A 22,382-nucleotide genomic window follows, 5' to 3' on the forward strand; every position below is an offset into this window, starting at 1 on the left:
GTTCTACCTGCACAGAGAAGCCTGGATTACGACTTCGGGCAGGCCCTGCCTCCTCTCAGCCTCAATATCCTCATCCCTCAAAATGAGGGAATGTGGGCAACCTTCTAGGGGTGCTGGGAGAACTCAGTAAGATAATGCTTGCAGTGCTTGCTTGCACAAGGGTTTGACAGCTGGTCTCTGGGAGAGTGTGGAGGGTCACCTGAGAGCCAGGATGGGGCTCGCCATCTTGATGTCCTTGTCCTTGGCAGGACCCAGAGTGTCAGCCCTTCCCAGGTCACCTGGCCGCCAATGAGTCAGACATAGTGCAGCCAACAGAGCCTTGTTGCACCTTGGACAGCCGTGGACAGCAACTGGGGGACAAGCCCCCCAAGGAAGTGGACACCCCACCCATCAGGCCACAAGGCGCTCTGCCAGAGCCTGGCTCAGGGGGACATGAGGACAGTCCCCAGGAAGCAATGTCCCTAATGCCCACGGCAACTCTGGAAGAAAAGACGGCCCACTCTTCCCCACCATCTATGCCAAGACCTAACACACCTAAAGAAAGGTAAGGCATCCTCTGATGGCCCCCACCCCACTCCCTGCCCCAACAAGACTGCTCTTCTGCTAAGCTACAGGGGAGGTGAATTCTAGTCCTGACAGCTCCTGATATGATGTAGAACTTGGTCAAGTCATGCCCCGCTGGGCCTCCATTTCCCCATCTGTATAGTAGCTTTAATACCAGAATTCTTTGTTCCATGGGCCTATTCCTCAAGAGCCACGTCCCCACAGGGGATGTGAAGGAGGGTATGAGGAGCCCGTCTGGGATGAGAAGGCCAGGGGAACTAAGCTGGGGAGGTGGACCTGAGTGTCCCGGGGGCTGAGAGAAGGAGTGTGCAAGGGGCAAGCCTTAAGCCGAGCCCCTCCCTCACCTGGGAGTTCCTCCCTTGTTTAGGGACAAGGCTGTGGAGATCCAGGCAGCACTGGGGCCTGTTCCTCCACTTGTAAGTAGAGCCACAGTGGGGATGGGGATGGGGGGTGGGGTGGGGAGCAGGAGGATGAAGGGGGCAGAGGCAGAAATGGGACAGTATTTGGAGTCAAACCGGGGAAGGTGTGAGCGTGTGCCTGTGTGTTTGCATGAGTGTGCACGTGTATGTGCATGCGTGTATGTGTGTGTTTGCATGTGTGTGTTTGCATGTGTGTACCCATGTGTGTGCATCTTGGGTGGGGGTCAAGGATGCTCTTACACTCTGGAGTCCTTGGATTCACCGCAGGTCATGGCTTTTTCCACATCAGCACAGATTTCTTCCACTCATTTGCTCTCAGTCACAGCACACAACCCAAAGCTTCCCTGAACACCTGGGAGGCTCCCATCCCCCTACCAGCCATCCCCACCTCTGCAAACTCTGCCACTTCCTGGTTCTTTGATTTGACTGGGCAACCTGTGAATATACAGTCATCGTCCGCCTGGTGGAAAGGTAGGTTGGAAAAAGAGGAATCAAAAGAGCCTTTAAGGAGTATAATCTACAAAAATATCGAACCACTATGTTGTACACTTGAAACTAATATAATATTGTAAATCAACTATACTTCAATTTAAAAAAAGAGGCTTTAGCTTTGGGGCTTGAGCAACAAGTGCTGTCATTAACCAAGGTGGTGACGCTGGGGAAGGAGCAGACAGGAAGAACCTAAGGTTCCGCTTTGGTCATGTTCTAGACACCCAAGAAGAAATGCCAGAGGACGTCTGGAGTTAGGAAGGACAGAGAAGTCTGGATGGGAGATGTAAATGTGAAAAAAATGAGGATAACATCTAGGAGAGTGAATATAGAGCAGGAAGTCTTCTGAGGACAAATCACTGGGTCTCTACCACATTTAGAAATGGAGGGACTTCCCTGGTGGCGCAGTGGTTAAGAATCTGCCTGCCAATGCAGGGGACACAGATTCAAGCCCTGGTCCAGGGAGATCCCACATGCTGTGGAGTAACTAAGCCCGTGTGCCACAACTACTGAGCCTGTGCTCTAGAGCCCGCAAGCCACAACTACTGAAGCCCATGCGCCACAACTACTGAAGCCTGTGCGCCTAGAGCCTGTGCTCTGCAATAAGAGAAGTCACCGCAATGAGAAGCCTGCGCAACGCAACGAAGAGTAGCCCCTGCTCGCCGCAACTAGACAAAGCCCACGTGCAGCAACGAAGACCCAACACAGCCAAAAATAAATTTAAAAAAATAAGAAAGAAAGAAATGGAGCGAGAGCAAGGAATAGCCAGCGAAGGAGGCTGCCGAATACTCAGGGAGGGAGCCAGCTGGTGACAGAGTGGGAGTCTGGAGAAGAAGGCATTTCCAGAGGGATGGAGTGGTAATCTGGGTCTATCACCGCTCAGTGGTAGGCTCTGAGGAGGGTAGAGATCTGACCACACCGCCTTGCAAGAGTCTGGTTGGGGCATGGTGGCAGAAGCCGGACTGGAGATAGGGGGAAAGTGGAGATGGAGTACAGCCAAATCTTTCAAGGAATTTTGCTCTAAAGGAAGAGCAGAGAACCGGGATAGTAGTTGGAAGGCTTTGTATTGTCGGGAGAGTTTTTTCTTTTAAAGAGGGAAGATAATACAGCATGTTTCCATGCTGACGGGAGTAATCTGGCGGAGAGGGTAGTGCTGATACTTTAGGAAGAGCGGGTGTGTGGTGAGAGCTACATCTTTGAACGGGAGAAGGGGCTGGGCTGGAGCCTGCGTGGTGTGGCCTGGTTGGAGGTGGGCAGGGGACAGCTCATTTCTCTAATGGGACGGATGCAGGAGGTGCTGCATTTGCTGAATGAATGGGAATTTATCGAGTGCCTACCACAAGCCGGGTCAATATGGATAAAAGAGGCAGACGAGGTCCTGCCCTCCGGAAACTTACTTCCGGTCAGGCAGGCAAGCAACAGGCATGGACAGGGCCATTGCAAATTGTGTTGATTGCAGTGAAGCAAATCAACAAGTGGTAAGACGGGGAGTAACTCGCTCAAGACCACAGCTCAGAGAGCCAGGAGGGGGCAGATCCCAGGTCAGGGGTCGGGGAGGACATGGGGTGGGAGCCTAGTAGGTTGCAGGAGAGAGGTGGGTCTCCCCAGGGGCCCAGAGAGGGAGGGGCAGGGTGAGGATCCGCTGCAGAGTGGGTGGCTGGGAGAAGTTTTGTGGGACAATCTGGCTGGCCGGAGGCCTCCCAAATCCCCTCCCCGGTCCTGTCCCCAGGAGGCGAGAGACATCGGAGAGAGGAGGGAGATGGACCATACCCAGAAGCAGCCTCAGGAGACCGCGGGGGCCACGGGGGCCCAGAACCTTGGCAACCTCCAGCCAGGCTTCATGAAGTGCTTGTTGGAGGTGGAAGAGGAGGAGGCCACGCCTTGGAGGGTCACCGAGGCCCGCGTGCTGCCGAACCGGAAGTCCCCCAGGACCCTGGCCCCCGTGCCCATCTCTGCCCCGGTTGGCAACTCAGCCCCAGCCCTGCCTCTGACCCTGCCTCTGACCCCTGCCTCGGCTCCTGCCATGGCCCCATGCTGGGCCGGACCGCCAGCCCCTGGGCCACTTCCTGCCCCCATGGGAGCCCCAGCTTCAGTGCCTGTCACGGTCCTCCCGGTCCCTGTATCAGACCTGGGCTGGAGAAGGACAGAACCTTTGCACCACAGCGGGGAGAGGAGCCTGAACTACCCCAAGGAACGGTAGGAGCCACCCCAGAAAGGGTGTCTGGGATCAGGGCCTGGTCTCAGGGCCCCTGGCTACTCTCTTCCAGATTCTTGGCCCTGTTACTGCACCTGTCTGTTCCCATGTGTCCGCCCTCCATTTCCCCTCACTTCTGTCTCCTCTCTGTCTTTCCCAGCTCTTGATATTTCATATCTAGGCCACTTTTTCATTGCCAACCCCCTTTTTCTTCCTAACCCCCTTTAAACTCCCCATACCTCTGCCTTGCTCCTCCTCTGGGTCACTCGTAGACTCTCCTGACCTCTTAAAGCCTCCCCCGGGGTTCCTCCCATGACCCCCTCTGCCCCGGCTCTCCATCGCCCGCCCCTAGCTTTTGATGCAGGGCCGGGGTGGGTGGCCGGATGTGTGCCCTTTGCCCGGGCCCTGTCCTCTGCAGGCAGGAGCTGGAAGAACACTGCCTCCTGAAGGTGTGTCAGACCTGGGAGGAGAGGTCAGAAGAGCACCTCACACCGAAGCAAGAGGAAGGTGAGGGCGGGCCTGGCCAAGGGAGCCCCTTGTGGGGCAGGCAGAACCCTCAGTCCTTGGGTTTATAAGCCCGGGGTGGGGGACAGGGTTGCTGATCATGCTGCTGCCCTGGTACCCCAGCCCTGCACTTGGCTAGTGGGGTAGGAGGCTGACCCAAACTCTTACACACCACTGGGTCAGGGAGCCACAATCCTGCTTGGTCCTCTCACTTGGGGTCCAGTTCTCTTCCCTGTTCCAGAGCCACCTGTCTGAATGGAGCAAGCCCTGCAAAGCTCTTTTGTTTTTGGAGACGTTCGTGCCTACCCCAACACAAGCCCATGCTATCGGTCCTCTGCAGAGGCCGCCTGGATGGGACGCAGGGCTCTAGAGCCTCCATCTGTCCTAGACCATCCCTCACCATTTAACAAGACCACCCGCCCTGGACATGTTACTGAACCAAACTGGGGTCTGCTCGCCCACGTGCAGTAAAGTCAATCTACTGACACCGTGTTGTGGTAAAGGAAAGGGCAGCGTTTATTGCAGGCTCCAAGCAAGGAGTCCAGGCAGCTAGCGCTTAAAAGGCCCAGACTCCCTGATGGCATTCAGGGAAAGGTGTTTAAAGAGAGGGCGAGGGCTTCCCTGGTGGCGCAGTGGTTGAGAGTCCGCCTGCCGATGCAGGGGACACGGGTTCGTGCCCCGGTCCGGGAAGATCCCACATGCCGCAGAGCGGCTGGGCCCATGAGCCATGGCTGCTGAGCCTGCGCATCCGGAGCCTGTGCTCCGCAACGGGAGAGGCCACAACAGTGAGAGGCCCGCGTACCGCAAAAAAAAAAAAAAAAAAAAAAAAAAAGAGAGGGTGAGAGACAGGGTTGTGGGGTACGTGATCAGCTCACGGACATTCTTCTGATTGGTTGGCGGTGAGGTAATCGAGAGTTGACATTATCAACCTGGTTCCAACCGGTCTGGGGTCTACGTGCTTGTGGTCAGCATACAGTTAACTTCTTCCACTTGGTAGGGGTTTCAGTATGTGCACAACAGCTCAAAGGACGTGGCTCAGAATATTGTCTATAGCCCTTGAGGAGGAACTAAATGTCCTTGACTTTGTTTAACGTCTGAACTATTATTATTTTGTCTTGTTTGACTGTTTTCCTTTCTTTCTGCAGTTTCTCACTTCTCTGATTAAATCCATTCTTTGGAACTTGCGCAAGGCCTAGGAGGCTAAAGTTTTTCTACAAACAAGAAGAGGCAGGCAGAGGACATGGGAGGTGGGGGGTGGGGTCTGTCCCAGGAAGGCCCCATAGGGTCCTGCTCAGTTACACACCGGTCCCCATTTTCCACCGCATCCCACCTCCACCAAAAAATGTGAACGTTCTGAACATCCACCCTGGGTGAGGCACTGTGTCCTTTGCTCCCCATCGTCCTTGGGGTTGGGCCCCGTGATTCCACTTACCTGCGCTTTGAGGAGTGAATGCCGCTTCCTCTGGGCTCTGGAGGTGGCCTAAGCAGCCGTCCACATCCACTGCCAACCCAGCCACACCTGGCTCTGGCCCTGAATGAGGAGGTACGTGCCCTCCTTCCACCCTCCGCTCTTCCCCAAAGTCTGGGCCCCAGGCAGGGCCAGAGCAGCCCCTTCTTCTGCCTTCCCTGAATGTGCTCTCTGGCTCCCTAGGGCCCCATCCTTGAAGTTCACTCCTTTTAGCATTAAAAGTCTCTGGTCATTTTTGGAGGGGCTTTTCTAGGTGCGGCGCCCACTGCCCCATCTTCTTGAGCTGAGTTCACGGACAGTGTGCCACTTGGGCTTAGAGACTCAGTATTCTCCCGAAGACTCAGCCCCGTCTGGTGAGGAAAGAGCTGGCTACCTGCTCTGGTGGTCCAAACCACCCTGCATTGGGGATGATCTTACCACTTTTTTTTTTTTTTTAAATTATTTATTTATTTATGGCTGTGCTGGGTCGTCGTTTCTGTGCGAGGGCTTTCTCTAGTTGCGGCGAGCGGGGGCCACTCTTCATCGCGGTGCGCGGGCCTCTCACTGTCACGGCCTCTCTTGTTGCAGAGCACGGGCTTCAGACGCGCAGGCTCAGTAATTGTGGCTCACGGGCCCAGTTGCTCCACGGCATGTGGGATCTTCCCAGACCGGGGCTCGAACCCGTGTCCCCTGCATGGCAGGCGGATTCTTAACCACTGCGCCACCAGGGAAGCCCGATCTTACCACTTTTGAGAGCTGTTCAGTTTTCCTTTGTCAGCGTGCCTGCCTGTGGCAGCTCACCGCTTAGTCCAACCCTAATCCGAGCCCTACCTCTTCCCCACATTTCAGTGCTGTTCATCAGAGGCTTACTGAGTCTACGATGTGCCAAGCAATGCATTAATACATCCTCTCTGGGAGGGTGTACTGTTGTTCTGTCCATCTTACAGATAAGAAAATTGAGGCTCAGAGAAGTACAGTGACTTGCCCGTGGCAACTATGTGAGCTTGCTCAGGCTGCCATAATGAAGTACTGCAAACTGAGTGGCTTAAAATTTATTTTCTCATAGTTCTGGAGGCTAGAAGTCCAAGATCAGGGTGTTGGTATGTTTGGGTTCTTCTGAGGCCTCTCTCCTTGGCTTGCAGATGCCCTGTATCCTCACGTGGTCTTTCCTCTGTGCACACGCATCCCTGGTGTCTCTTGTGTGCCCGAGTTTCCTCTTCTCTTAAGGACACCAGTTAGGTTGGACTAGGGGCCACCCCAGTGGCCTCATTTTAACTTAATCACCTCTTTAAAGGCCCTATCTCCAAACATCATCACATTCTAAGCTATGGGGGTGGGGTGGTATTAGGGTTTCAACATATGTGTTTAGGTGGCGGGCACAATTTAGCTCATAACAGCAACCCAGCTTCTCAGTAAATGGCAGAGCCAGTCTTATCACTAGGTCTGTTGATTCTAACCTGGATTTTGCTGTGGGCTGTGAAACCAGACACCACACATCTTATGACCAGGACATGACTCTTCTATCAATTGGTGCTGTTCTGGGACTTGCTCAGCATTGTTCCTGGTCCTCTGCTCCGGTCCAGACAAACAAAGCTGTCTTAGTGGCTATGTCTATCCAGATAAGTAACTGCATAGCCCCAAAGCCAAGGCACAGACTCAGAGGCAGAAAGATCTATCTGGTCCTCTAACCTCTGAGCCTCAGTTCCCCCATCTTTACAAGGGAATAAGCATTCTACTCTTACCAGGCTGTTGTAAGAATTAAATGAGAACATGGCTATAAAGAGCTTAGCACAGTGCCTGGCACATAGCAGGGGTGCCCTCAAGTGGGCATGTTCTGGTGCAAGGTGAAGGCAGCTAACTAGCTTAGCTCTTGCCACACCAGCTGAGCCCTTGGTCTGACCTTGTACTAGACAGTGAGGTGAGTCAATGGGCCCACACCCCTCCACTCTCACTCTTAGCTAAGTTTGTCCCTCCACCCAGCCATGCTGATAGAGAAGGCTGGACAGGGGGTGGTTGGAGCGGATGGGATGAATGGTAGAAACATAACCCCACTGCCTGCCCCAGCCTTCGGCAGCTACTTTGAGATCTTCAGTGGTCACGGCGAGGTGGATGCACAGAGCCTGGAGAACATCCTGCTCCTCGTGGGCGTCTCCCTGACGCCGGCCCAGGTGGAGGATGCCCTGAGGAGTGCTGATATCGATGGTGAGTTGGGGGAGGCTTCATCCTGAACCCCAGGCAGGGGCAGGTTCATGGGCAGCATGAGACCTGTGCAGTCACACAGGGCTCTGCGCTTACGGGGACCTGACTTTGGTTTAATGCTCTGCTGTTACAGTCTAGAAATTCTTGATAATTTTTGAAAGAGGGGCCCTATTCTGCATTTTCATTTTGAACTGGGCCCCACAAATGATGTAGCTGGTCCTGGCCCCAAAGTTAGAGCTCCCTGAGTACCTACTCAGTGCCAGGTTCTGGGGACCCAGAGATGACCAAGACTTATTTCCTGATCTAAGATGTAGGTGATCTCTGAGATCACTCCTTCCACAGCTTTATGTGTGCTTCATTGGACATTCCTCCATGACTTGGTCACTCATTTTACCAGCTGTATGACCTTGGACAAATCACTGAAGTTCACCAAGTTTCAGTTTCCCCACCTGTAAAATGGGGCTTACAGCAATACCCATTTCACTGGGCTGTTAAAATAATTAAATGAGATAATCCAGGCAAAGCATGGAGCACGACACTTGGTGCACAGCATGCATCCGGGAGACATTAACTGCTGGTATTAGTCATTCACTAAATATTTATTAACTACCTACTGTATGTCCATTCCTGTGCTGGGAATAAAGACATGTGTAAGACCTATTAGACCTGCCCTCGAGGCGCTCACACAGTCAATGACACAGAAGGAAGAGTTGCCAAAGGAAGCAGCGCTTAAGGTGGCTTGGAGGAAGGGATCAGGAAGGAAGGCTTCCTGGAGGAGGTGATGCCTGAGCCAAATTGTGAAAGATGAAGCAGGAGTTAGGCAGGGAGAGAGGAAGGAAGAAGGGCATTGCTGGTGGCAGAAATAACCTGGACAAAGGGAATAGGGCACAGGGTGAGAAGCATCACAGGTGGTTTGGTTTGCTAGATGCAGGGAACACAGCAGAGCTGTAGGGGGCCTGGGCTTCTGACCTCTGAGTGTCAGCTCTGCTTCCTCCATCACTGCCTGAGCGTGAATCCTCAGACACAAGCTAAGAATTGACCTCAGCTTGGCCCCTACATGACCCCAGGCAACAGCCTACTTTTGTCTATGCCTCAGGCCTCATCTGTGACATGGGGATAAGAGTATTAGGTGCCCCCCCACGCCTCCTACCCCCCACCCCCCCACAAGGCTGGCTTTAAGAATTAGAGACCACTCATCAATTTGCCAAGTAGTTCAGAGAACATTTGCCAAGCACCTCTCTGTCTTAAGCCCTGAAGACACAGTGAAGAACAAAACAGCCAGTTCCTGTCTCCCAGAGCTTCTGTTAAATCCCAGATCTTATGAGTGTGTGGTTCAAGTACAAGGGTTCTATGACAGTGTCCAACAGGGGGTCTGGCCTGCACTGGTCTGACTTCCCTAAGGAAGTGATGGTCAAGGGGGAGCATTAAGTGAAAGAGTTGGAGGGAATTCCTTGGCAGTCCAGTGGTTAGGACTCTGCGTCTGCACTGCTGGGGCCCGGGTTCAACCCTGGTTGGGGAACTAAGATCCTGCACGGCCACAACAAACAAAAACAAGCAAACAAACAAAAAAAGAGTTGGAGGGTGGTGGAGAGAAGTCTAGGAAGAGGAAGCAGCACGCGCAAAGGCCTGCAACAGGGAAGAATGTGGCCCCTGGAGGGACAGCAGGTTAGCGTTGGGGAGTTTGGTACCAGGTGAGGCTGGAGACAGCTAACGGGCAGGTCTAGCAGGACTTTGAAGGCCGAAGTGGGAAAACTGTAGGTACAAATATGTTCTCATGCAGAGACTAGCACACTGTAATAAGAGTTGCTGACATTTAATGAGCGTGTACTATATGCATGGCCCTATTCTGAGCACGTTGCCTCAATTTCTCTCCCATGAGAAAGGTGTCATGGTCATCCTCACCCTATAGATGTGAAAACTAGGGCTTACTGGGGTTAAGAGACTTTGCCAAGGTCACAAAGATAGTAAGTGGTACACCTATGACATGAACCCAGTCTGCTGCTTCCAGGAACTTCTGGGTGGTTCTAACCCAGGAGATTTTAATTTTCACCTTCTACTTTCCCATGTGCACCACACTCTCTGCATTGAATATGCGTTACTTTTATAATCAAACCCAATGAGTAAATGCGAATAACCGTACCTGGGTCGCAATGCCCGAGCCTGCTCTGAAAGGCCCCTGGCCACCCTGTATTCCTCTGGCCTCCACAGGAGACGGCCACGTGAACTTCAAAGACTTCTTGGCCGTGATGACAGACACCAAGCGCTTCTTCTGCTCTGTGGGTGAGCTGGGGGGAGGGGCCAGGTGGCTGCTGGGGCTGTTAGTTGCTGTTGGTTGCAATATGGAATCTGATGCCGTATCTGTGAACTCTTCATTGTTTTGGTTTTTTTTTTTTGCGGTACGCGGCCCTCTCACTGTTGTGGCCTCTCCCGTTGCGGAGCACAGGCTCTGGACGCGCAGGCTCAGCGGCCATGGCTCACAGGCCCAGCTGCTCTGCGGCATGTGGGATCTTCCCAGACCGGGGCACGAACCCGTGTCCCCTGCATCGGCAGGCGGACCCTCAACCACTGCGCCACCAGGGAAGCCCTGCTGTACTTTTTTAAAAAAAATATTTATTTGGTTGCGTGGGGTGTCAGTTGCGGCTGGCAGGCTCCTCAGTTGCAGCTCCAGGGCCTTAGTTGTGGCAGGCGAACTCTTAGTTGCAGCATGCATGTGGTGGGATCTAGTTCCCTGACCAGTGATCGAACCTGGGCCCCCTACATTGGGAGCACGGAGTCCTATCCACTGTACCGCCAGGGAAGTACCCTCATTGTACTCTTTTAAATAAAAATCTATTGGTCTGTTTAGTAGATTAAATGGATCTTTTCCCATGAATGGCTTTTGTAACATGCATTGTTCATTTAGAACATATTGCGTATCTTCTAAATGTTGACACATTTCATTGTAGTTATTCGATATATATATAATTATTAATATCACCCCTAATGTCAGAAAAGTCTTTAGGGAATTCCCTGACAGTCCAGGGGTTAGGATTTGGTGCTCTCACTGCTGGGGCCCAAGTTGGATCCGGTTGGGGAACTAAGATTCTACAAGCCACGTGGCATGGCCAAAAATAAATAAATAAAGTCATCCTTGCTTTAAAAAAAAAGTTTTTAAACATTAGAAGTGTTGTGTGAGGCTACAGTTCACTCATTTGACTATATTGTGTATGAACATGCATATGATACATGCTTATTATAATGGATTTTTTAAAATTTTATTTTTATTTATTATTTATATTATTTTGGCTGCACTGGGTCTTCATTGTGGCACGTGGGCACTCAGGCTCTTCGTGGCGGTGCGTGGGCTCTCTAGTTGCTGTGTGTGGGCTCTAGAGCACTCGGGCTTAGTTGCAGTATGTGGGGATCTGAGTTCCCTGACCAGGGATCGAACCCGGGCCCCCTGCATGGGGAGCTTGGAGTCTTAACCACTGGACCACCAGGAAAGTCCCATGATAATGGATTTGTCTTCCCAAATTCTAATTTTTTACTTGAAAGCTTTAATTTTGTCATAGGTAACAAATGCTGTCAGTTGTTTTCCTTGAAAGGATGGGCTAACTTCATCCATTTTCGAGAAAATATCTGCCAAAATACGCAAGGCTGCATAACCATAGTTTGTCCTTTTTTCAAGTAAAAAATGACATTTAGTGTGTGGGGGAGGTAAAATTTTCCTTTACCCTCTTAGAGCTTCCAGCTGGGACTGATGCAAGACAGACTAACAGGAGAAAAGTATACAAGTTTAACTTACACGCACATGGGAGCCCTGACAAGAGTAATGAAGACCCAAAGAACGGACAAGGCCGAGGGGCTTGCATACAAGGTTGAAAAAAGAGTAGCAACTGTAGAAAAGTAACTAAAATATATGAGCAGGAGCTTCTCTGGTGATGCAGTGGTTAAGAATCTGCCTGCCAATGCAGGGGACACGGGTTTGAGCCCTGGCCCGGGAAGATCCCACATGCTGCGGAGCAACTAAGCCCGTGCACCACAACTACTGAGCTTGCGCTCTAGAGTCCACGAGCCACAACTACTGAGCCTGTGTGCCACAACTACTGAAGCCCGCGCGCCCAGAGCCTGTGCTGTGCAACAAGAGAAGCCACCGCAATAAGAAGCCCGCGCACTGCAACAAGGCGTAGCCCCCGCTCGCTGCAACTAGAGAAAGCCCGCACGCAGCAACAAAGACCCAGTGCAGTCAAAAAACAAACAAACAAAAATACATATATACATGGGCAGAATGAGGAAGATAAGAGTTATTTTAACCATGTCTGTTTGTACAGAGTTCTCTTGGCCTGGACTTTTTTTTTTTTTTTTCCTTTGGCCGCACCACATGTATACACTGGCCCTCGGCAGTGAAAGCGCGGAGTCCTAACCACTGGACCGCCGCGAAATTCCCTCTTCCTCTCGTGATAAGAATGTTTCTTCCTCCTGGTTCAGGGAGGGCAGCTTTCACCTGGGAATTTTGTCTCCTGCTTTTAGAAAGAAAAAGTCAGTGGACCCTTCTTGCATCTACTGTTTTTCAAGTGCCTTTAACTCAAAGTAATCAACATGCCGAAGTGGCACATATTGGGGTGGCATGTCCTCAACTCCTTCATTTCCTCCATCTGGCACTTCCCTAGAAGTTTCATCTATTAAAAGCTGAGTTGGTGGCCGTGGAGAAAAAGTCGGGTTAGAAGTTGCAAAGAGATCTGTGAAGGGGGGAGGAAAACACAGATCGGAACAAGCAGAAAAGAACAAATCTAAGCACATGATCCTGTATTTCCCTGGATCCGTCTCTTAGTCCTGAGGTCAGTTCAGTGGCTGTCGGAGCTCACTTTAGGAGGCAATGGTATAGGTGGGAGTAGGGCACCCGCCTAACTTAGGCCTTTATATGGTGAGCTGCTAGCAAGCATTTAATGAGGGGCATTTCTTTGGAAACAAAACAGAAACAGAGGTTAATGGTCAGAATAAATTGTAAACTCAGTTTTTGAGGCCAGAGGGCAGTTAATTGTGAGATTCTTACATGTCAGTCTCAAAGCATCTTTAGATGGTGGAGGGACTTCCCTGGCGGTCCAGTGGTTGAAACTCTGCGCTTCCACTGCAGGGGGCACGGGTTTGATCCCTGGTTGGGGAACTCGGATCCTGCATGCCACACAGTGGCCAAAAAAGAAAAAAAAAAAAAGATGGTGGAGGCTATCTGGTGGCTCTCTGATGAATTTTCTGGCTTGCAGTTTGAATGTCTTTGGTGACGGCATTGGGTGTTCGAGTGAACTAACAGCAGCAGGCACACAGGGTTGTTATACATGATCTGTTGCAGTGGTTTTTTCTTACTGAAGTTTATATTAAGTTGCGTTAGCTTGCAGGGCATTGGGAAGAGGGCAGTTCTAGTTTTCAGTGATGCCAGGTCAGGAGGGTGGAGGGAAACTAGAAATGTTGATTACTAGAAATGTTGATTACTAGAAACGTTGATTCACTTTGTGAATCAAATCCTGCCACACAAAGTGGCAGGAGCCAGTTTATAAAGAAGACAAAAAGCTCAAAGTGAACTGTTTAACAGCTTACAAAGGTGTGTTATAGTTTTTATTGAAACACAGAATTTTTCTCTCCACAATCAGTTCCATTTTTATCAGATAATCAAAGTAAGATTAATTTGTCTGTAAAAAATTTTTTTTTGTTATTGAAGTGTAGTTGATTTACAATGTTGTGTTAGTTTCAGGTGTACAGCAGTGATTCAGATCTATATATACTAATATATATATTAGTGTGTGTATATATATATTAGTGTGTGTGTGTGTGTGTGTGTGTGTGTGTACATATATTAGCTTCTTTGTGGACAAATCAGGCAAGTATCAGAAATCACAAAGAGTTCCCTGGTGGCCTAGTGGTTAGGATTTGGCGCTTTCACTGTGGAGGCCTGGGTTCAATTCCTGGTCCAGGAACCATCCCACAAACTGCACAGCATGGACAAAATTTAAAAAGAAAAAAAGAAATCACAGAGACAAAGAACCTAGAAAGTTAAACGTATGATTTTCTCCATTCTTTTTTTACTTTTAATTTATTGTCATGGTTGACATACATCAAACAATGCACTTTAATTGTGCATTTTGTTCTTAGGTTGAATTCACAGCATTATAATGTTAAACATCTGGTAGAGATAACATATGCTTTTTTGACTAGTCTTAATTTATGTAAGCTTTTTTTTGCCTTTAAGCCAATTAAATTCAGCTCTCTTACAATTTTTTTTTTTTTTTTGCGGTACACGGGCCTCTCACTGTTGTGGCCTCTCCCGTTGTGGAGCACAGGCTCTGGACGCGCAGGCTCAGCAGCCATGGCTCACGGGCCCAGGTGCTCCGACCGGGGCACGAACCCGTGTCTCCTGCATCAGCAGGCGGATTCTCAACCACTGTGCCACCAGGGAAGCCCTACAAGTTAATTTTTATCAATACCATCTGGAGTAGAAAAACATTACATACATATTACATATATATATATGCGCATACATAAACATGCAAGACCCGATGCAGCAAAAATAAATAAATAAATAAATAAATAAAATCTATTTAAAAAAAGGAACTCGTTTCCTTTCTGGTGGGAATGCAAAATGGTACAGCCACTTTGGAAGACAGTTTGGTGGTTTCTTTTTTTGAAAAAATTCATTAATTAATTTTTGTCTGCATTGGGTCTTCATCATTGGGTCTTCGTTGCTGCGCATGGGCTTTCTCTAGTTGCAGTGTGCGGGCTTCTCATTGTGGTGGCTTCTCTTGTGTGGAGCTTGGGCTCTAGGCGCATGGGTTTCAGTAGTTGTGGCATGCAGGCAGCGCACAGGCTCAGTAGTTGTGGCGCACAGGCTTAGCTGCTCTGCGGCATGTGGGCTCTTCCCGGACCAGGGATCGAACCTATGTCCCCTGTACTGGCAGGCGGATTCTTAACCACTGTACCATCAGGGAAGTTCCAGTTTGGTGGTTTCTTACAAAACTAAACAAACTCTTACAATATGATCCAGCAATTGTGCTCCTTGGTATTTACCCAAAAGAATTGAAAACTTAGTCCACACAAAATTAACTGTGCTACACCTACACAGTGGAATACTCAGCACTAATAAGAGCCATCAAACCATGAAAAGACAGAGGAAACGTAAATGCATATTGCTATGTGAAAAAAACTGATCTGAAAAGGCTACATACTTTACAGTTCGAACTATGTGACATTCTGGAAAAGACAAAACAATGGAGACAGTAAAAAGATCAGTGCTTACTGGAGTGAGGGGAGAGGGAGGGAAGTGGAGCACAGATTTTTAGAGCAATGGAAGTATTCTGTATTACCATAATGGTAGATAAATGTCATTTCACATTTGTCACAACTCATACAATGTACAACACTATGAGCAAACCCTAAGGTAAACTATGGCCTTATGGTAATAATGATACGTCAGTGTTAAGTACATCAGTTGTAACAAATGTACCACTCTGGTGGGGGATGTTGATCATGGGGGAGTCTGTGGGTGTGTGGGGGGGAAGGGCAGCAGGTATATGGGAACTCTGTACTTTCCACTCAATTTTCTGTGAATCTAAAAAAAATAAATAAAAATCTTAGTTAAGAAAAAAAATACACTATAAATAGAAGGCCCCCCCCTCAAATTAATTGACCATATACACTTGGGTTTACCTCTGGATTCTTTATTCTCTTCCTATGTCTATATTTCTGCAAATACCACATAGGTCTTGATTACTACAGCTTTATAGTAAGTATTCAAATCAGGTAGAGTAAGTCCTCCAACTTGTTCTTTTTCAAAGAGTTCTAGATCCTGTTCTATTCTAGGTCCTTTGCATTTCTATATAAATTTTAGAATCAGTTTGTCAGTCTCTATAAAAGAGCCTGCTGGTATTTTGTTGGTATTGCATTGAATCTATATGTTCATTTTGGGAGAAATGACATCTTAATAATAACAAGTCTTTCAGTCCATGAACATGGTATACTCTTCACTTATTTAGGTCTCTAATTTCAGCAGGATTTTGTAGTTTTCAAGATATAGATCTTTTACATATTTTGTTGAATATATCCATAAGTAGTGATAAGGTGCTGAGAGTTTAGACCTCTGCAAAGCATGAGAGTTCATGGTTAAGAAGTTTTAAAATATATATACATATATATCCATAAATATTTCATATTTTATACTGTTGTAGATGTTTCCATTTTCCAATTGCTCATTGCTGGTATTATAGAAGTATAGTTTATTGTTGTATATTGATCTTGTATCCTATGACCTTGCTAAATTCACTTATTAGTGCTGGTAGCTTTTTATAATAGATTTCTTAAGATTTTTACACACACAATGATGTCATCTGTAAATAAAGACAGCTTTACTTCTTCCTTTCCAATCCATTAGCATTTATTCGTTTTTCTTGTTTTACTGCACTGGCTAAGACCCTAAGTAAAACAAAAGTGATGACAGCAAACATTTTTGCCTTGCTCCCGATCATGGGGGAAGCAATCAATCTTTCGCCATTAAGCTTGATTTTAGCAGATACTTTTATCATGTTGAGGAAGTTCCTTTCTATTTCTAGTTTGCTGAGTTTTTATTATGAATGGGAGTTGAATTCTGTCAAATGCTTTTTCTGCATCTTGAGATGATTATAAGGTTTTTCTCTTACATTCTGTTAATATAGTAGATAAAACTGATTTTTCAATGTAAACTAACTGCATTCTTTGGAAAAACTCCACTTAGTTGTAATGTATTATCCTTTCAATTAATTACTGGATTCAACCTGCTATTTTGTTAAGAATTTTGGCACCTATGTTCAAAGGAGATATTGGCCGTTAACTTGCTTTTTGGGTGATATCTAGTGTTCCTGTTAGTATAATGCTGGCATCATAAAATGAGTTACGTGTTCTCATGTCCTGAAAGAGTTCATGAAATCTTGGTATTCAGTCTCCTCTAAAGGTTTGATAGAACTTACAGTGAAGCTGCTTGGACCTTGTTTTCTTTGTGGGGAGGTTTGTTTGTTTTGTTTTAATTGAAGTATAGTTGATTTACAATGCTTCAGGTGTACAACAAAGTGATTCAGTTACATATATACATATATTCTTTTTCAGATTCTTTTCCATTATAGGTTATTACAAGATATTTAATATATTTCCCTGTGCTATACAGTAGGTCCTTGTTGTTTATCTATTTTCTATATAGTAGTGTGTATGTTTTAACCCAAACTCCTAATTTATCACCGCCCCCCCCACTTACCCCTTTGGTACCAATTAGTTTGTTTTCTGTGTCTGTGAGTTTCTGTTTTGTAAATAAGTTCATTTATATCATTTTTAAATTTTCCACATATAGGTGATATCATGATACTTGTCTTTTCTCTGACTTACTTCACTTAGTATGATAATCTCTAGGTCCATCCATGTTGCTGCAAAAGGCATTATTTCATTCTTTTTTTATTCCATTTTATATTTTATCATCTTTGTCCAGTCATCTGTTGATGGACATTTGGGTTGCTTCCATGTCTTGGCTACTGTAAATAGTTCTGCTATGAACATTGGAGTGCATGTATCTTTTTGAATTAGAATTTTCATCTTTTCCAGATATATGCCCAGGAGTAGGATTGCTAGATCATATGGTAACTCTATTTTTAGTTTTTAAAAGAACCTCCATACTGTCTTTCATAGTGGCTTGCGCCAATTTACATTCCCACCAATAACGTAGGAGGGTTCCCTTTTCTCCACACCCTCTACAGGCTTTGTCCTTCTTCTTGAGTATTTTTGGCAGTTACTTCTACATAATATGGATGTACTACAATATTTTGGTTAATGATTTTTAGACTTGTATCTACTGACTTCCTGTTATGGTAAGAATTTAGCTGTCTAATACAACTATCCCCTCAGCTCTTCCTTCCTCATTCAAATATATTATCATTTTTTTACTAAATGTTTGGAGTTTCTAATATTATGGCTACATAATTATTCATAGCTGAGCATTTTTTATATAATGATTTCATTTCCTTTCTTGTTTTTTTTATTTCCTAAAAGTTGATAATTGCCTTGATTTTTTTTTTCTTTGTACTCATTGACAATTCTTGTAGCCTCCTAAGGCTTCTTTTTCTTGGAGGCATTTTCTAAATAATTCCATTCTTCTCATTTTTGGATTAATTTCTTCTTAGGCATGCTGCAGAGCCGTCATCTTGGGAGTCTGTTGTCATCCTAGGAATTCTTTCTTCCTTTCCTCTGACTGGAACTCTGTCTACTGGATCACATGTCTTAGTCTTCCTTGGTTTGCTTACTCTTTCTTGGTTTGATTTGCTTAAAAAAAATAGTAATGGGAGCATGTCCCACCAGTAGCTTTTTGGGATTAGAAAGGCAGTAATTCAGCAACAGGTATGGGAATGCCAGCCCTTGAAATTTCTGTCTTTTGAGCTAGAGTGATCCAGTCTAAACTGGTTGTCCTCTATGGCAGTTGCACTGCCATTGTGGGATCTCCCTTCACCATCTTCCTTTAACTTTTGTCTTTCTCCTGTGTTAGATCTCTTATTTTCTGTATGTATATCTTCCTTTTCTTTTTTGGTTTATGCCCTCATTTTGGAAGAACATGCCCTCCAGTACCTTCTTGAGAAAGGATGAATGGGAGGCAAGACTTTTGAGATTTTGTATGCCTACAAAAGTGTTTATTCTACCATCACACTTACTGAGTAGTTTAGCTAGGTCCAGAATTCTAGATTAGTGTATTCATTAAGGAACAGACCCCAATGTACTACAGTTCAAACAATATAGTTTATTTCTCTCATATTGATGGCTTGGAGGAAGCAGGCAGGAAGGCAAGGTTGCTCAAGCACCCAGTTTCTTTCCCACTTATTCTTCCACCATTCCCTAGGTCAATCCTAAGCCAATTTACCAGCAACACATCTAAATTCAAGCCCACAAGAAGGGGAAGGAGAGGAAGTAGAGAGCAAGCAATTTCCTTTAAAATTGTGACCCAGAAAGTTGCACACACTCTGCTCATGTCCTGTTGGCCCCTGTGGGGTGAAGTTATTTTCTAGTCCATCTTTTTACCCAGGATATTGCCTTTTCAGGTTCTAATTTTACACAGGGGTCTAGATCCAATCTCCATTTGAGGGCTCTGGTATTCATTTGCTATTTTCTCTGTGTGAAGCTCATTAAAACCCCAAATTCCAGGCTTCAGGGATAGGCAGAGGCCCTAGCAGAACCACCCGCTTAAGCCCTAAGGGCTTCCTAACACTCTGAGTAGCATGCCTAGCCTTCATCACTGCCTACAAAGTGCCAGGTAGTCTGGCCCTCCCATCTTGCTGCCCATTTCTACCCCTTTCTCCCTCACACACAAGCTCTATCCCTTCTCTGTTCCTAGAGCTCACCAAGCTCTTTCGCACCTCCTGGCCTCTTCACAAGCTATTCCCTCTGCTTGAAAGAGGCTTCTTCCCGATATCCACTTAGCTTGCTTCCTCCCCTCATCTGCTCAAATGCCACCACCTTGAGACTTTCACTGACTACTGTGGACAAAATAGCTCATCACTACCTCCTACTCAGCTTTTACTTTCTCTCAGAACACCCATCACTCCTCACATGGTACCATAATTTATTTACTTGTTCATGGTCCGACTCTCCCACTAGATATGTGCCTAGGTAGCTGATTTAGAAAGTGATACCAGGGAGCAGAAGTGAGGAAAGGGACATGAACACAGAAGGAGGAGGAGCCAATACAACGATGTGCTACTGAGTCAACCATCCCCAGGATCTTCTGAGGAAACTATGAATGGTGGCTCAGAACCGTCAGGGGAAGAGACAGGAGCCTGTATACCTCAGCTGCTGGTTCCTTTGTCAAGGGTGCTCCACACAGGTGTTTAACTCCCCTGCACTTCTGGGGCGCGTATGTGTCAGACAGGCTCTGGAGTAAGCAGCAGGAGGTAAGACCTGAGGTGAGACTGTGCCAGGTTGTCCCTGTGCAGAGCTGGTTGAGGCCCATGTAGAAGTGGTTGCTGTGACAGTGGCTGGAGTTAAGAGGTGGAGCTGAGAGATGACACAAGGACCTTATATGAGTATCTCCTGCAGTGCATTTAGGTGAGTGGCCAGCATACAGTAAACACTCGATAAATATTTGAATGAATAAATGAATGGTGCTGCAGTCTAGTGGGGAAAAGGCAAGTAGTGATGAGTTAAGAATATTAAGTGGGCTGTGATAGGGTTAAGTACAAGTTGTCAGGGGGCCTATAGTGGGAGCCTAACTTGTCCACTGGAGGAGAGAAGACTTTCTGGAAGAGATGGCCCTTAAGCTGCAATCTGCAAGATGAGGAGTTAACTGCACAGCTGGCTTACAAAGCACTTGCACATCTAAGTAAAAATACCAGTGATAGAAATCATGGGCAACATTTACCAAGCTCTTTCCTTGAGTCAATCTGCTGAATGCTTAACGGGTCTTGTTACTTAATCTTTGTTTTTAACCCTATAAAAACGTTGACTGATCTGCTTAGAGAAGTCAAGTGACTTCCAATGACCGGTAGAGATAACCATTTCCCCCCACTTTACATAGGGGTGACTGAGGCCCAGAGCAGGGCAGTGACTCGCCCACAGTCACAGGAAGTTAATGGTTGAGCCAGGACTAAAACCCAGATCTCTTGTGGCCCTGCTCCTGAGCTGGCCAGACAGAACAGGGGCTCAGGAAGAGTGAGGGAGGAGGAGGGTGAATTAAACACAGCCGGGCTGAGCTGGGTGGCACTGCCTCCCCAGCTATTACCAGAAGAAGCTGAAGGAAGGCACCTGTAAGGCCTGAGAGATGGAACCGGCCATTGGCCGGCTGCGGTCCCGGAAGAAGCTTCCCTACAACCCGCAGCAGGCAGACACCTTGGAAGTCCCAGAACGAAGAGCCCTCAGGATCCTGAGCCAGCTGAAGCAGCAGAACTATGGTGAGGGCCCTGGGTGCCCACACAGCCAGGCCCAGGAGCTGAGACATCGTTTCCCACTTTGGGCTTAACTGTGTGTCATCAGCCAACTGGCTGATAATCACCACCCATCTCCAGCCTTCCGCACGCTCTTTCCCCTGAGCCTTAGCCCTGAGCACAGGTTGGTCCCAAGAGCCTGGACTGAGAAAGAAGAGTGCTTAGCAATCCCACCTCATCACTTATTGAGCACCCTCTGGGGTCACTCACTATGCTAAGCCCTTTGCAGATGTGCTAGAATTTAATCCTCATAATCACATATTTACCCCACGTATTCACGATAAGAAAACTGAAGTTTAAGCAACTTGCCCAAGGCCCCACAGCTAGCATGTGTCAGAAAGGGGAGTTTATACCCAGGTCTGACTCCAAAACCTGTGCTCTTTTTCTCTGGGCAAGGTGATCTCCCCATAATAGTAGACTTCTACTGTGTGCCAAGTGATGGGCTAGAAGCTTTCTAGAGTCTTTAGAGTGTGCCTATCAGACTCTGCCAGGACTCATCCCAAAGACATGTGCTCCTTTTTAAGCAGGTATTAGCCCATACACTGTTCTCAGCATTTAGCTGAGTGCTTTGCATATATTATCCCTTTAATCCTCATCATCAACTCTGAGGTGGATACCACCATCAGCTCCAGCTTATGCAGAAGCTCAGAGAGGTTAAGTGACTCGCCCAAACCCACCCAGGTCGTTATGTGGCAAAGCTGGGATTTCACATGGGTCTGCCTGCCTCCCAGGACTGGACGTGCTCTGAAACATTCCCCTCTCCTGACTCTTCCACCTTTGCCAGCTGCCAACCTGCAAAGCCCCTATGCCCAGGTGCCTTGCATCCCGCTCTGCCCGCGGCTGGACAAGAATACGGACCGCCGGAAGCAGGGCAGCCACTACATGCTGGAGCTGTGTACCCCCACCAGCCTGGGCCCTGACACCCGTAGCCCCTTCTTCCAGACTGGATCTCAAGGAAGCAGGTGGGTACCCAGAGGGCAGGGACTGCAGCCCAGGCCCATCCACCTCCTTCCTTATGAAGTCCCTGGCCTAACCCAAGGGAAAGCCATCCTTCCAAGAGATGCCTCAGAGACTGTTGTTCCAGGGAGGAAAAAGGGGAAAGGATGGAAGGGGGAAGAAACTAACCTTTGAGAGTCTGTGTACCAGGTAGATTGTTCCTAAGCCAGGGTACTTACGCCTTTCTGTGCCCGGGACTCGGAAGCACTACCTGCCTTTCTCATGCACGGGTTTAAGTCCTTTGCCTGAGTCTGATTCCATGTTAGGAGTAGTAGGAAACAGGCTTAGCAGCTGGGTGGAGGGAAGCTTCCCCTGCAGCAGTCCTCTTCCAGGCATCCTGGGATAAAAGAACACTGGACTTGGAATCAGGCCTCTGAGCCCGACTGCTGGCCCCGTCACCTCCCTGGGAAGGACTCCTCTCCCCTTGGGCACACGGGGTGGCTCACCCTTCTCGTCCACCTCTCTCCCTAGGGAACCCAGCTCTGACAGCCGAAAGTGGCTCAGTTCTGTGCCGGCTCGAACCCACTGACCCTGCGGAGTCCTGACTCCGGGCCAGCTGTTCAGGGCCTGCAGACGGATGGGTCATCAGGCAGGGACTGCTGCTGGATTTTGCTTTTGTGGCC

At 47.9% G+C, this 22,382-nt stretch overlaps 1 protein-coding gene across 1 annotated transcript; it reads left to right on the forward strand.

Annotated features, from left to right (window-relative positions):
* Positions 1–2,896: 2,896 nt before the first annotated feature.
* Positions 2,897–22,288, forward strand: SPATA21 (spermatogenesis associated 21). The gene is given in 8 exon segments (XM_067026268.1): positions 2,897–2,950; positions 3,202–3,668; positions 4,085–4,173; positions 7,682–7,819; positions 10,025–10,118; positions 20,555–20,730; positions 21,548–21,725; positions 22,231–22,288. Coding segments are annotated over 8 exon segments (1,254 nt in total).
* The last annotated feature ends 94 nt before the right edge of the window (positions 22,289–22,382 follow it).

This window comes from Kogia breviceps, chromosome 1, assembly GCF_026419965.1.
Source record: "Kogia breviceps isolate mKogBre1 chromosome 1, mKogBre1 haplotype 1, whole genome shotgun sequence".
Lineage (NCBI taxonomy): Eukaryota > Metazoa > Chordata > Mammalia > Artiodactyla > Physeteridae > Kogia > Kogia breviceps.